At 60.2% G+C, this 14,961-nt stretch overlaps 1 protein-coding gene across 1 annotated transcript; it reads right to left on the bottom strand.

Moving 5' to 3' along the window:
- Positions 1-225: 225 nt before the first annotated feature.
- Nsg1 (neuronal vesicle trafficking associated 1) lies at positions 226-14,559 on the bottom strand. The gene is made up of 5 exons (XM_070012815.1): positions 14,407-14,559; positions 13,979-14,134; positions 10,737-10,853; positions 3,490-3,600; positions 226-1,705 (listed from the first exon to the last, which is right to left on the bottom strand). The coding sequence occupies exons 2-5, from the start codon at positions 14,105-14,107 to the stop codon at positions 1,505-1,507; spliced, it is 558 nt and encodes a 185-aa protein (XP_069868916.1). The 5' UTR covers positions 14,108-14,134; positions 14,407-14,559; the 3' UTR covers positions 226-1,504.
- Positions 14,560-14,961: the final 402 nt, after the last annotated feature.

Here is a 14,961-nt window from a genome sequence, read left to right as displayed (position 1 = left end):
CCCTGTGCCGCGCGCTGCCCTCCTGAGAGCGGCCACAGGCTCACCCAGGGGTAACCGAGAGCGTGTGGCCTGTGGCCCGGATGACCTGGCGTCCGGTGGGCAGGAGCCAGCTCCCATCGCCCCCGGCCAGATGCGTGTGTGAACAAGCAGTGCCCAGAGGCCGCGGGCTCGTTATTTATTTACACACACTGAGATGTGAGAAGCTACGTGGGAACACACAGTAACCAAGTACACGTCTGCTAAAACACACACGGCTTGCCAACCCACGTGTGTGTGGCCATGTGCAGGACACACTGGGCACACCTTTGTTGCCCTTTGTGCATTCCTGCCAGACAAATGCGCCCCTGCATGGGCACGCCTCCACGCTGCACTCTCAGGGAAGAGCAGCGGGACCAAGGTCCCCGGCACCTCGCACACCTTCCTCAGCTTCTTCTGATCTAAACAATGAAACTCTCCGACATGTCCACCAGAAAACAACACATTCAAACGACAGGGAAGAAAGTGTGATCGCTTTTTTCCATTTAATTGTCATACACACTTGCTTTATCTAACTGGCAATTTTGTAAACATATACTTTAATGTCAAGATTCAAGTTGAAACATAATTTTCTTACAAAGATTGTGGGTTGAAATGTCCTACTTGCAAGTGCCACCCCAGCCCACCCCCCAGCCTCCCTGCCAGCTCCCTCCATCAAGGGACTCAGACCCGGTCCCGGAATCAAAGCTACCGCAGCCCGGCTTGCTCAGGGAATGATGGCTTTCCCACCACGCTGCCTTTCCAAACCTAACGTTCATAACGAGTGAACGAAGCGCCTTCTCTCTCCCTGCGGCCACACCCCCCGATGACAGCCACCCATGCCGAGTATTGCCGCCCCTGACCCCAGCCCTGTCTCCTGCTCCCCCACCCCGTGTTCTCCCAGCCCACTCTGGCCACCATGATTGCCCAGATGCCAGAGACAGCGGGGACCCACAGACAGCGTGTTAAGACCACGCCCTTGGGGCTAAGCAGTCGACACCAGCAGGGGCACCCGGCTGGGCCACCTGCTGCTCCACACCTCCCTAGGGTGCAGCTCTGCAGGTGGCGCTGGCACCAGCCGGTGGGAAGCGGGAAGCCGGATCACTCCAGTTATGGCTACGGAGTAAGGTTTGCAAACAGCAAGGTAGTTTTAGGGGGGGAAATGAGAAAAATGCATGAGTCGTGATCTTTAGTCCAAACCCCTGGCATGTCCGGTGTCACTTTCTGACCGGCACCGGGCACATGCCAGTGGGGCGTCCTCACCGGAGACGGTGGTGGCGGAGCTCTTTAAGCAAGGCCCGTGTGTACTTGGTCTGACACCATGGGTGGTCGGCAGCAGGGTTTTTTTTGCAAAGCAGCAGTAGCAAACAGAAGCGATTGCACCTTAATGAGTAACCTCTAACTTATCGGTAATTATATGTAATGAAACGTCCCGCGGAGTCCCTTCGTTACCTTCAAGTGACGCACTGTAAAGAACTTCCCCAGCTTGCTAAGCCGCCTTCTCCGCCGCTTCGGTCTCCTGCTCCGACAGCTTCTCCTCTGACAGGACCGACATCCAGGGCGACACGGAGCGGGTAATGCTCTGCTTCGCCAGGTTGTAGTGGTTGATGACGGTGTAAAACTTCTCCCGGGCGCTGGAGTCTTGCTCCGCGTAGTAGCTCTCCAGGCCCTCCGGGATGCACTGGGTGTTCTGCAAGACAAGGCAGCCGTCGCGGTTCCGGGGGTGCCACGCGGCCCTCGGCCAGCCCCTCCTTCCCCAGTAGGTCCCCAGCGCCTTCTCTGGGCTTGGGGAACCAAGCAGCCAGCCCGATGGGCAAAGGCGGCGTGGGTCCTGTCCTCAGAAGCACAGCTGCGTGCCAGCCTGGCCCTGACGAAGCCTCAACCACTGGGCATCCAGCAGGTGCCACAAACCGCATTTCCCGGGGACGGGTGGCAGGACAGTCATTTGTTTTGAAGCAGCCACTAGAAGTCGAGGGCATGTCTTGTGCGGTGAGGACATCCTGCGGGACGAGCTGGGGGCAGGAGGTGCAGCCACGCTGTCTCCCGCCGTCTCCCTCCTACACGAGCTCACCCGGCAGGACGGGCTTGCTGGCAAGAGAGCGTGAGTGGGGCCAAAAACCCAAAGGGAAGCAGCGTGGGGTGCAGGGGCTGCGGTGAGGGCTCAGCCCCAGTGGATCTGGGGATCAGGTGCCCTGAGTCTTGCCTTTGGCTCCTCCCCAATGACATCAGCCTCTTGGTCCAGCTCATCCCTGGTCCTCCCTCCCCTTTGGCTCCTCCCCTGCCCCCCAATCAATCTCCCTGTCCATCTGCAGTCACACTGCTCAGTTCAGACCTCCTCTTTCCCGGCTCCCGGCAGCCTTCCAGGTGGCCCCAGGGATTGGCTCTCCTGTCTCCTTCAGAGGCCCTTGTCTGACACTCAAGATGCTGCACAGTCTGGCCATAAGCTGGTCATCTCCCGTCCTCCCGTGTACCACAGCTGGCCCCAGGGCATGGTTCCACCTGCGCTCTCCACGCGTCCCTCCACAGGCCGGGCCACCTGGCCCTCAGGCTTGGAAGCCTGTCACCTCTCCAGACACCCACCCAGGGTGTGGATCAGGAGCTGCTGCACCTCACACGCGCTACACTGGGGGACACTCCCTGAAGACTCTCCCTTTTGTCCCTCCTGCCCCTTCTGTCCTGTTCCGCTCCCGCCTCACTTGGGGTGCCTCTGGGGGGTGCAGGGCTTTGTGGGGGCAGGATTTTTTGCCTGGCTGGCATACGCCCCCTGGGGCAGCCACAGCTCCTGGCGTGTGGTGGCACCCGGGGTGACGGGAGGGTGGAGGGTGGCCACACGCCGGGAAGGCGCTCTGCCAGCTCCCGGGCCGTGCAGAGCCCTGAGGCCGAGGGGGCTTGGCGCGCTCAGAACCAGGAATCCCTGCTCCTCCTCCTGCTTCATTCGGACCTGAGCTGTGACAAAGCCTGGACAGAACCATGTGCCATGAGCTCTGGAAAGTTCTGAACCAGACACCGAGTGGAGAGCCACGAGGACCCCAGCATGGATGACGCTTCCCTCCGCAGGCCACCCCTCCCCAGCTTCCTCTCTAGTTCTCTGCCCTTCGTCCTGCGTCCCACGCGGGCTCTTCTGTGCCACGGTAGCTCTGAACCGGGCGAGCGTTTCTGTGCCCGGCGCAGCCCCAGGGCACAGCTGGCAGAGGAGCAGCAGACCAGGCAGCAGGCCTAGGACACCCAGCCTGCTTCCCTTTTCTCCCCAGGCCTCGGCTCCCTGCAGACACAGCTCAGCTCCCAGGACCAAGTCCAGGCGTTCAGTCCTGTGGGGCCCACGCACCAGGCCCTCTGGCTGCACGCCAGGCTCCCCAGCCACCCCTTCAGCAAGGAGCCCTCTGCAGAGCGCCACCCCCCGCTGTGGGGCCTCAAGGTGAAGGGAGGGAAGAACGGGAGGGGTTGGGCTGGTGGGGAGGAATGAATGGGGTTTACCTTGAGGACAAACCCGTCGGGGCAGGCGCGGTCATACTTGTATACCTTGTAGACCACCAGGAAGACGACGCAGGTGAGGAAGGCCAGGGCGAAGAGGACCAGCACGGAGACCTAGAAGAAGAGGCAAGGACTGTCAGGGGGCTGGCAGGACAGATAGACAGGTGCAGACAAGCACGCACATGCGTACGCACACACACGCACACACGCACGCGCACACACACACACGCGCACACACACGCACACACACGCATGCATACGCACACACATGCACACACACGTATTGCAAGAGCACATGCAGGCTCTAGAAGAGACACCAGGTATCTGGGAGGAGGCAGCCACTGAGGCCAGGGGGTAACCAGATGGCTGTTGAGCCCATTTCCGTCTGTCACCTGATCTATGCCACCTCCAGTTTAGATGGGCTGTCTTTATTCCAACCTTGTTCAGAGAGCTCCAGGTACAGATAGGATTTTTTTTTTTTTTTTGGTCAGTTGTGGGTCTTGAACTCAGGGCCTGGGTGCTGTTCCTGGCTCTTCAGCTCAAGTCAAGTGCTCTACCACTTGAGCCACAGCACCACTTCCAGTGTTCTGGTGGTTTTGTGGAAATAAGAGTGTCACGGACTTTCCTGCCCAGGGTGGCTTTGAACGGCGATCCTCAGATCTCAGCCTCCTGAGCAGCTAGGATGACAGGCATCAGCCACCGGTGCTGGCCAGATATGATTTTTGTTTAGGAAGCCGAGGTGTGGACACAGCTCACGGGCAGCTCCAGGGAGGCCAGGAGGAGCCAGGCGTGGAACTCGGGGCCCAGCATCTGGTCCGGGACAGCCTCAGGGGCGAGGGTGCCTCCCCTCCCAGCCCCAGCAGCCAGGGCCTGCTGAGCCGCTGGGACCGCTTCCTCGGCCACACACACAAAGCCACAGTCCCCCAGGCAGGCACTGGGGGCTCTGCTGCTTCACAGGCCACCAGAGGAAACAGGAGCTCACGAGGACCCCTGAGCCCTGGCAGCCTCAGGAGCCCGGCCTTTGTCCTCTGGGGACCGCCGGGCCTGTGGTTCCTGTCTGAGAAAGGGGCACATGGGCGTCCACAGGGCCAGGGTGCTGGGTCCTAGGGTAACATTACAAGTGAGAGTGTCCCCCTCCCAAAAATGAAGTTGCCCTGAAGTCTAAGCCCAGGCACCCGTGACCATGGCCTCATTGGAAGTCAGGCTTCAGGATGGATTGAGGGATCGCCAACGGCGTCCGTCAGTCCAGGCAGGCCCCCTGGAAGAGGGAAATGTGGACACGCAGCGGGGGAGAAGGCCAGGCCCGGAGGGACACAGCCACAAGCAACAGCCCCCAGCAAAACGCCTTAGTTTCAGAAGGAAAAGGATTCTCACACAGGTTCCACAAGACAGAGCCCACCTGCCTTTCTTTAGACCAAGGCTTCCCTCCTTCCGAACAAGGGAGGGCCGTGACAGCCAAACTGGACATTCATCCCCCCCCCAGGTGACCAGCTCTGTCGTCACTTGGTGGTCACCCCACCCTGCAGGTGAGACATGCCACAAACGGATCCATCTTGAAAATGTGACACTAGGTGGGAATCCAGATCTAAACGTTGCACATCACGTGACTCCTGCCAGACCGGGGACATCCATCCCCAGGGACAGACAGGAGGAGGGGCGTGGCAGAGGCAGCGTACTAGGCACGGGACCTCTTGTTTAGGGAACATGAAAAGGCCCTAGGACTAGACAGTAGGACAGTAGCAATCATGGAGGCTGTTGAACTGTACGTTCCACTATTTCCACAATGTTTTAGCTACAGCCTTTAGAAAATAAGCCAGAGGAGGGAGGCAGAGGTTGGAGGGTGTCTCGGGGTGCCGGGGATCCTTGTGGGACAGGAGCGGTGCTGTGCAGGGGTCAGGCAGTGGCCGCAGGCACTGGGTGGACGGTGCCTGGCGATGGCCCAGCCTGCCGGCTGCTCACTCTCTGTCCTCCCTCGGGGGCGGGGAGGGGGTGGGGAGGGGGCCTGTTGGTTAATACAGTCTCCCCTCCCCCAAAAACAATCTTGAGAAAAGATGAATCCTGACATCTCTGTGGCTACAGCACTAAGTCCTCTCGGTAGCCCAGCCAGACAAGAGTGTTCAGACACGGGCTCCCCTGCCCCCCCCGGGCAGCCCCCCCATACCACCACCCTCATCCCAATACAGCCCCCCTCCACAGCTGGACCTGGAGCTTGTGGATTCCGCAGCCGCTGCTACCGCTGACCAAATCCCACAAGACACAGAACCGCTGACTGTAACCGCTGTCCAAACACCCTTCTAGGATCTCAGCTACCAGGGAAGATTTCCCCCCAACACACACACACACACACACACACACACACACACACACACAGATGAACACACACACCCACATTGCTCAATGCTAAGGAGTGTCACCATTCATAAATATTTAACAAATGCGTCTTAGAGCACACCAGGGGATTATTAGAGAGGGTGGAAGATGGGCACCCGGGAAGCTCAAGGTCATTAAGATGTGAGAAAAAGAAACAAACCACCCACACCTTTGTGACAGGAAGCCAAGGGACACCTTGCTGCAGCAGCACTGGCAGCTCCAAGGACTAGACAACCAGATCTCAGGCTGCACCCCCCCAATACTCCCCCAGAAAGACATCCACGGGGGAAGGCTGACCTTGGACTCTCACCTAGGAACAGGTTAGGGGTGTGGCCTGAGCTTCCTTACCCTTAGCTTAAAGGCAAAGCTCAAAAAACAATCTGTTCCTCTCCATGCCCACAGCCTGTATGTGGCAGGATACAGGATAGGGAACCTTCCAGAACCTGCCTCATGCTGCACCTTGGGTCTTCCAAGATTGGGAGGGCGGCACTCAAGAAACAGCACCCCGCAGCACAGGACCGTGCTCTGCACGGTAATGCACGGCTTAAAAATAGGTCTATGCATAGTTCATTGGAGAAACAGCTCAGCCCAGGCTTATTCTCAGCGTCAGTACACCTCCAATTCATTAAATGACTGCTTTCCTCATTGTCATGAGCCACATCAGGAGCCTAGACTTTTGGCCGCCAAAGGAGTGATTCATCCTGCCATCCCTTGTGTGGCAGAACGGTACAAAGCCTTTCCCTCCACCAGCTGTTACCTAGCAACCAACCTAGCAACCTTGGAGCCAAGAGATTAATCCTCCCTTGATAATCATAAAGTAACATCCAAAAAAGATGCTTTGTCTCAAGGATGCCATCCAAAGGAATAGAAAGAGGAGGCTCGTGAACGACACAAATGAGAGTGTAGAGGACGCGATGCTGACTTGTTGCTTCCACATCGGGGAGACGCAGAACGCCTTGTCTCCGTTCCCACACACACAGCTGGGAAGCAGGCATGCAGAAGCCGCCAGGTCACCCAGGCCCAGGAAGGTGTCCTGGCCCCCCACCGCTGTCATTAGCCCCTGGTGGAAGAGGAACACACAGCCAGCGCCAGCTGGTCCTCCACGTCTAACTTCTTGTTCCTCTCACCACCTCGCACCCCAGTTTTCACAAGGAGAGGCCTCCATTTATTTATTTATTTATTGTCAGTTATGGAGTTTGAACTCTAGGCCTGGCGCTGTTCCTGAGCTCTTCAGCTCAAGGCTAGCACTCTACCACTTGAGCCACAGCACCACTTATGGTTTTCTGGTGGTTTGTTGGAGATGAGAGTCCCATGGACTTTCCTGCCTGGGCTGGCTTTGAACCATGATCCTCGGATCTCAGCCTCCAGAGTAGCTAAGATGACAGGCTCGAGCCACCGGTGCCTGGCTTGGCCCCCATTTTTGACCAGCTGATGCTTAGCATTGGCTACAGGCACCTTTTGTGCAGAACTCAGGAATGACAGAAATATCGCTGGGCAACAAAAGACCAGCAAGATGCCCCAGAGAGACACGCACTCAGCATTTCCAGCCTTCCTGATCCTTCTTGCACTCAGGCTCAACCCTGCCCTCCAGCAGAAAGATGCCAAACCAGCAGACACAGAAGAGAGCAAGCTCACAGGCACCTTGCCAGGGCCAAACCTCAGACCGTCTCCAGGCAGGCGGCGGTGTGGCACCATGGAAGGTTCCCCGCCCTCTCCACGCTGGCAGCTGGCAGCGCGTGGAGCCTGGGGCCGCTACATCCTGATGATGATTCTGATTCCTAAAGGCCTCAGATCTGTCGACAGTCCTGATCAGTTGTAAGGCCCCAGGAAGTGGCCACACCAGCAAGCCAACCCCGACCGGCACCTGGAGCTAGCTTCTGCCCCCCGCCCCAATCCTGCCTGTACCCCCCTGGCTCTGGGGCCTTGGGCTGGTCACAGAGGACCCCTGTAGAGACTACTCCCCACAAATGGCCCAGAGAGAAGGCCCGACTGGTGAGCTGCCTGGCACTGAGCTTTACTCAACAAGCTACAGGCCCCACAGGGGGCCTGGGAATCCCGCCAAGCCCCCTCCACGGGAGGCCGGCAGCACAATTAGTCATCCATTTACTTATCAAGCTGTTACTGAGCGTGCATTAAGCACCAGAGATGGCGCGGAGGCCCGGCTGGCGGCTGGCACGGCTCCTCTAGAGTGGGTTGTCGGCACACACAGTCCCTGCACTCCAGTCTGGGCCAACCTTCTCGTCTCGGGGGAATGCTCTGGCCTAGTTTTCATTCCAAAGCCAGGCACCTTTGCTGCAAGAGACCACCGCTCTGGGCCACGCCCAGAAGGAGGCAAGGGTGGGTGCTGCCCAGGCCCTCCGAGGATGGCTCCCAAGTCCCAAGGGAGGACACCTGGGAAGCCAAGGCACAAAGCGAGAAACAAAAGGAAGAGAAATGCTTCCAGAAGTAGGCACCGCAGTACTCGCCTGTAATCCTGCCAGTCATGAGGCTGAGGTAGGAGGATCTTGAGTTTGAGGAGCATGGAAGACCTTGTCTCAAAACGTGTACACACACACAGAGCCAGGAAGAAAAAAGAAAACACAGAATAGTGACAGGGAGGTGCTGGTGCGCAGGCCCGCGCAGGGCCAGGCTGCTGGCGGGGCAGGAGAAAGGCCTGAGCGGTCTGGGACTCATGGCAGCTGTCAGGGTGGCAGCTCCCAGAAGGGCTCAGAATGCACGAGGGGGAAAGGGCATTCAGAAGGACCCAGGGCCGAGCCTCCTCCTGCAAACATAAACCGGGTTACCTCGGAGCCATGGCCAAGAGCAGGCTGCCCGAGTTCTGGCCTCTGCCTCAGTTTCCCCTCAAGGGTTCACTAGAGGTGCTAACAGCGCCTTCCTCAGGGCAGACGTGGCGACCGATGTGGTAACCAGCATGAAGCGCGGGGACAGTCTCACCCGAGCACTGGGTCCTAACGAAGCAGCTGGAACAGCACAGCGTCAGAACCCTGGACTCTGGAACCAGAGATGAGGTGAACACACCCTGCGCCCACCTGGGACTCAACAACCCCATCTGCAAAGGCGCAATAACACCCCTGCGGGGCGGCGCGCAGAGCAGCCCTGCCCCCGTCCCCGGAAGCTCGGAGCACTGCACCAGGGGTCTGAGCTCTTCCCAGGCCTTCTGGTTCTGGGCATCCGGAGCCAGGTAACTGCACAGAGTCCCAGGCGTGGCTGCCAAGAAAAAGCCCTGGTGGCAAATGTGCGTCACCCGTGCCTTAAGCGAGGGACCTGGGGACCTCCTCCAGGTGAACGTGAGGGAAAAGCACAGCCAGGGACACCAGAGGGACACTCACTCGGCAGGTGGAGGGGCTCTTCAGAGGTCACACAGCTCCCTGCGGGGACGTGCAGTGATACAGAGCGGGGCGAAGGGCAAAGGCCCTCAGACCATCAGACCACCTTGACAAGAGGACAGATGGGCAGTGTTGGCAGACGAGGCCCAGGCTAACCTGGCTAGCATGGAAGAGGGGGTGGTCCTGACCATGAACCTCAATCGTGTGCCAATCTACAAGCCGGGAGCCACCAACACACACACACACACACACACACACACACACACACACACACACACACACACACACACACACACACACACACACACACACACACACACACACACACACACACACAGAGCTCCCACCACCTTGACCTCCCAATCTGTAAAAAGGCGCAATCTCAACAGTAGTAGGAAGAAGGTTTCAGGGAGGATCAGATGTGCTAACACAGTAAACGCTGCCAGAGACACAGAAGACAGTGACACCCTGACACCCACTGTGCCAGGCAGGCTTGAGGAGAACAGAGCGACGGGCAGGAGGACGCAGTTAGAGCCAAATAAGCCCTGGCCTTCCCCGCTCTCTGGCTTATCATGTGCCCAGTACACAGGGTGATGCCCAGGCCCGCGGTTGGTACGCCTCAGATGATCCTGAAACCAAACGGGAGACAATGGTATCCAAGGGGCCCAGAACCTGCAGAGAGCCTGCGCGCCCCACATCAGCAAACTGCTCACCCATTCAAGTAGGGGGACTGGAGAGCCAGCCGGACCGCTGTTCCAGAGCTGACAACCCACAGACGTCCCTCGGCTCACCCTTTTGAATCTGCGTGACACGTACCGTTAACCTTCCCCCACGAACTTCTCAAAGACAACATTGTAATCCCAACTTGTTCTTCAGTTGCTGCCACCTAGAGACCTCCCACCCAAACCAGCTGGGGCCCAGCCCGGTCGGCAGCCACTGCGCTACCCCATGACAGCTGGAAGCTAGTTAGGACAGAAGTGAAGCCAGGGACTGGGTGGCCAGGCAGCTGTGGTATACAGAGCTGTGATCACCTGTGCCTGAACCTCCCATCCATGGGATGGGGCATAGGACAACCCCACCACCACCACCACCACCGCCGCCGCCGCATGGCTGTCCATCCATGAGCCCTCATAGGCCCAGGGCTGGGAGCCCCATCTGGCATGTAGTAAGTATGGCTGGTTAACTTTTAGCATTGTCTGCTTCCTTCCGCAGCTGCTAGGTAAATATTTTAACGTGTGGCAGGTGCATTTCCATGTTTATAAGCTTTGTCTAAAACAAAGCTTGTGGCTGGGCTCTCCCTGTTTGTAAAAACAAATGGTACATCTTTTTTGTTGTTGTTGTTGAAGATAAAAGAAAACTGCAAAGGATTAAATCCACAAGGTTAGCGTCTAGGTGGGGAGCCGGATCTGGGGTTTGCACAGCTGGGCATCCTCAGCTAGATAAATGTGTCCTGCCCTGTTCCTGTCCCTCTGCGGGTCATCTCCGCAGCCCCGCAGACGCCCTCCCCCCAAGCCCCCCAAGACGCAGGTGCCAGCTCAGCCCCAGGCCACTCACCTTGAACCTCTCGGTGACGCCCTCGGTGATGCTGACGGTGAACTCCGCTATCTTGGGGGAGCGTGCTTTCCCTTTCTTGCGGTCAGGTTCGTATTCCGTCTTGGTTTTCACCACCACCTAATCGGGGGAACAGAGGCAGCGATCAGCGGTGAGCCCGCTGTGCTCAGAAAACATCTGCTCCATGTGCTTGGGCTTGGGACTGTGAGGTTCAGTCACTACCTCCAAGAGCCGCCAGGGCTCCTGGGAGCTCCGTGCTTGGTGCCTGCACACGTGGACAAACGGCCCACTCTGCCCCCAAGAGCAGCTGCTCCAGGGGGAGGCAAGTAACAGGAGCCAAGGCCATGCAGGTATGGGGTCAAGGCAGGGGCAGCATGACTTGGGACTCCTTCTCCAGTGCTCCTTGACCTAGGTGCAGGGGGCACACCCCTCCTTTCTCAGACACTACTGTGGATCACCCACCCCATCTGCCCAGCATGGTCAGAGCAGACCCCAACACACCATCCAGTGCATGTCTCCAGGACTAGCAGAAGGAGCAGGAGGATGGTCTATGAGCAAGAGCCCTCTGTCCCACGTCCTGCGTGGCTCCTGAGGGTCTCCTGCACTTGTTCCTACCTCTCTCCCTTGTGAACTGTCAACCCGCTGCCATCCCTCCTCCCCATGGGGTGCTCCCAGCCTGGCCTCCCTGGCTTTGCCTCTACCTCTGTCCTCGCTGACATGAGGGGTGAGAGGGTCACACGTCACTAATCCCCAAGCCCGACACCCCCAGCACAAGGGCCCAGAAATGGCGGAGGCAAGCAGCTCTCCCGTGATCTCCCACAAAGGAGACACCACAGTCCCAGGCAGGGGACCAAGGGCAGAACAAGACCAGCAAGTCAGGACACTGAGTCCCATGTGGGCAGCTGGGACCCTCAGGCCAAGTTGTGGCCTGTAGAGTCATCAACAGGAGGAGGAAGAGGAGGAGGAGGAGCAGGAGAAGGAAGAAGAGGTGGAGGTGGAGGAGGAGGAGGTGGAGGAGGAGGAAGAAAGATGGGGGGAAGGTGGCCTGAACCAGCAGGTGACCCTGGGCTTATTCAGCAGGTCGGATGGACGTGTCATTCACAGCCCCCACGCGGGCCAGCATGGACGCGTCCACCCCTTCCAGGCGCCACCCACCGACTGAAGTATCAAGTGGGTGTCACCTGCTGTTCCCGAATCCTAAGGACATCTGTGCAGCCATGTGACCTTGAGCACACGCTGGGCCACCTGGAGCACTCCCGGGAACTGAGAACAAGGCTCGGTGCACACTGCTTATCTCACTGGGAGACTGAAGAAGGACAAATCCATGGCCCCGGCCTGGGCCCATGGTGGGGACCCAGCGACTCTTCTGGTAGTGCACTGCCAGGAGCAGGCTAGGTGACCTTGGACAGGTCCCTGGCACTCTGTGCCTTCATCTCCACATCTAGGGAATGGGGCAGGCCATGGTGCTTCCCTCCCAGCACTGTCAACATCTCAAGGGAGTGCCAACCTATCAACGCACAGAACAGCGCCCTGTAGACTATGAGTCCAAGAACTTGCCGGGTACCACTGTTCCCGACTTCACTGCCAGACCTGGGACTGCCCATGTCCCTGGGGCAGGTGACGCCACCTCCCTGAGTAGGGACTGTGAACGCACTGCCCCTGTGTGGGGGGAGGGAGAGAGACGTGTCCCACTGTGAGCACACCCTCAGAGAGGCACTGCCTGGAGAACTCTCACCTCCGCGCTGTGACCTTGGCCGTGTCCTGCGGGTTCGCTGACCCTCCATCTCCTCATCTGCTACTCCAGCTGCGGGCCCCAGGGGAATCCTTTCCCAGGAGAGCCCCCATCAGCCATGCCTTTGTTTCCTGGGGGGAGTCTCTCAGGGGTGGGAGACTGGGCTCATTGCAGACCCACCCAGGCTTCTCCTGGCTGGCCAGGATCTAGAACCTGCCTGCAAGCTTCCTCCTTAACAAGGCAATTGCACTTCTAAAGTGGAGCAGGCTGGGAGAGAGGCGGCCCAGGCCGGGCAGAGGAGAGCACTTAGCACAGGTGCTGCAGCGCTCCTGGCTAAGGCCAGCACCAGCCAAGCAGCTGGGGCACCCAGCAGGCCAGGCTCTGCTAACGAGACAACCCTCACACCTACACAGGGAGAGGGAGAGCAGAAGCAAGGCCTCCCATAGCGCCCCCTCCTCCTGGGAAGCCCAGGATAGACTAACAGCACCCCCAGAGCAGCCCCACACCACAGGTGTGACAAGTTGAAACATCTCCAGTGAGCCCCCTCCCTCCCTTAACACCCCCCCCAAAAAAAAACCCCACAGATTACAGAGTTAAGGGATGAAGACACTGCAGGGCTGAACAAGTCTCTTGGCTCACCAAAGGAAGAAAGACCCAATGCAGGGGCATACCCTGCCCCGCCCCCTCCACCCCTGCTGGAGGTCAGCAACCAGGAACCTGCCAGAACAAACGCAAAGCCCTGAGTCAGAGCTGCTTCCTAATGAGACAATACATGTAACAACACTTTGGGGAATCGCAAGAGAGCTCCTTTGTGGCTCTGTGTGTGTGTGTGTGTGTGTGTGTGTGTGTGTGTGTGTGTGTGTGTGTAACAGCAGGAGGATCAGACGGGAAGCTGTTCATGATCTGAGTGTTGCCACGCCATTGTGTGGCTTGTGAACGGAGGGATTAACCTTGACTGTGAATGCTGGAAGACAGCATCCTCTCCGGACAGCTAGCGGTCCACTGGATGCTGTCCATGGTGGAGAAAAAGGAAAGCCTTACCTTCGGCACTGTGTGAGCAAAAAATACAAAAACGCTGTCGGGAAGGGTGGGGTGCACAGCTGCCCCCCCCGCGCTGGCTCAGGGTGCACGACTCACAAAAGGAACAAAGGAAGGAGGCCGCGGTGAGTGAGCTCACACCGGGCCGAGAGGAGGGAGGGCGAGGCGGGAAGGCCGCGGGCCCGGCCTCCAGTGCGCCCGCCTGCGCCCGGCTCAGCGCCGCCGGCCTCGGCCCAGACCCAGGAGCCCCTGGCAGCAGCGACGGGAGGGGCGGGGCCCCGAGGCGCCCAAAAGACTCCCGCAAAAACATAATCAAGAGGGGCCGAGTCCCCGGCTCAGGGCGAAGCTGTCCAGGCCGAGCGCGTGCGGACCCCGCGCGCGCCCCGCGCGCCCCCGGCCGCCCGCACGCTGCGTTCCTTTGTTGCGGCCACCACCGCCTGGGATCCCGGGGTGCGGGTGCGCGCGGGGGGCTCACCTTATCCGGGGGCGGGAACTGCAGCTGATTGACATCGAGGGGCGTCATGAGGGGGATGGTGTCGAAGCCATCCTCCAGCAGCGGCTGCTTGGTGCCTTTCTCCGCGAAATTGTTCCCCAACTTCACCATGATTTCCGCGAGACCCGAGGCTGCCGCCTGCGCGGGGAGAGCGGGGCGGGAGTCGGCGGGGAGCCGGGGCGCGGGGGGCGGCGGCGCCCCACCCCGCGGGTCCCCGGAGGGCCGGCGCGGACGCGGCGGTCACAGCCCGGGGCGGAGGGGGTGCGCATCCCGCAGGGCGTGTCGCCCTGTCCGGCCCTCTCCAGCCGCGGCCCTGGTCCGGGGAAACGGGGTGGGGTGGGGTCCCCGCCCTCGACCCTCACCCCCCCCCCCAGGGCCCGGCGGCACCCGCGCGGCCCGCCCGCACTCACCCCACGCCCGGCTCCGGCAGGTCTGGGCTCCGAGCGCGCTCCGAGGCTCCGCGTCGCCCGCTCCCGCGCGCAGCAATGGCGGAGGCGGCGCCGCGCGGGGCCGGGCGGGGGAGCGGCGATTGGGCTCGGCGGCTCCCGCCTCCTCCGCGCCGCCTCCCTTCCCGCCGCTCCCGGGGGCCGGCGGCGCGCGGCGGAGTGCGCGAGTGGCCGCGCGGCTGCGCCTCCGCCTTGACGCAGCGCCGCACAAAGGAGCGCGGGGCTGGGGGCGGGGGCCTCTCCTGGGACCCCCCCGCCCCCGCGCGCGCCCCAATCCCGGGGAGGCCCGAGCACCCCCTCCCCCCGCCATGGGAGGCGCGGGCGGGGGGCGCAACCCCAGGGCGGAGGCTGGGGCACCGGGAGATGCGGATGGAGAGAGGGGGAGGGAGATCGCAGAGATGGGGCGAACCCCCAGAGGCGGAGGGGGGCGGGCGGGGAGGGGGACCAGGACGCGGTCGCGCCCCTGGGGGTCCTGAAGGACTGTGATGGGTTGGAGGGGGCCCCGCACCTGAGCGCCCC

The sequence above is a fragment of the Dipodomys merriami genome, unplaced genomic scaffold (assembly GCF_024711535.1).
Source record: "Dipodomys merriami isolate MVZ:Mamm:240054 unplaced genomic scaffold, mDipMer1.0.p SCAF_9, whole genome shotgun sequence".
Lineage (NCBI taxonomy): Eukaryota > Metazoa > Chordata > Mammalia > Rodentia > Heteromyidae > Dipodomys > Dipodomys merriami.
Note: the sequence above shows the minus strand (reverse complement) of the source record. Positions and strands in the feature narration are given on the sequence as shown.

Coding starts and splice junctions, on each gene's coding strand:
- Nsg1 (XM_070012815.1), bottom strand. CDS start 14,107: ATGGTGAAGTTGGGGAACAATTTCGCGGAGAAAGGCACCAAGCAGCCG. Junction 3,601..10,736: donor GCGTCACCGAGAGGTTCAAG/GTGAGTGGCCTG, acceptor CTCTTCTTCTAG/GTCTCCGTGCTGGTCCTCTT. Junction 1,706..3,489: donor CCGACGGGTTTGTCCTCAAG/GTAAACCCCATT, acceptor CTTGTCTTGCAG/AACACCCAGTGCATCCCGGA.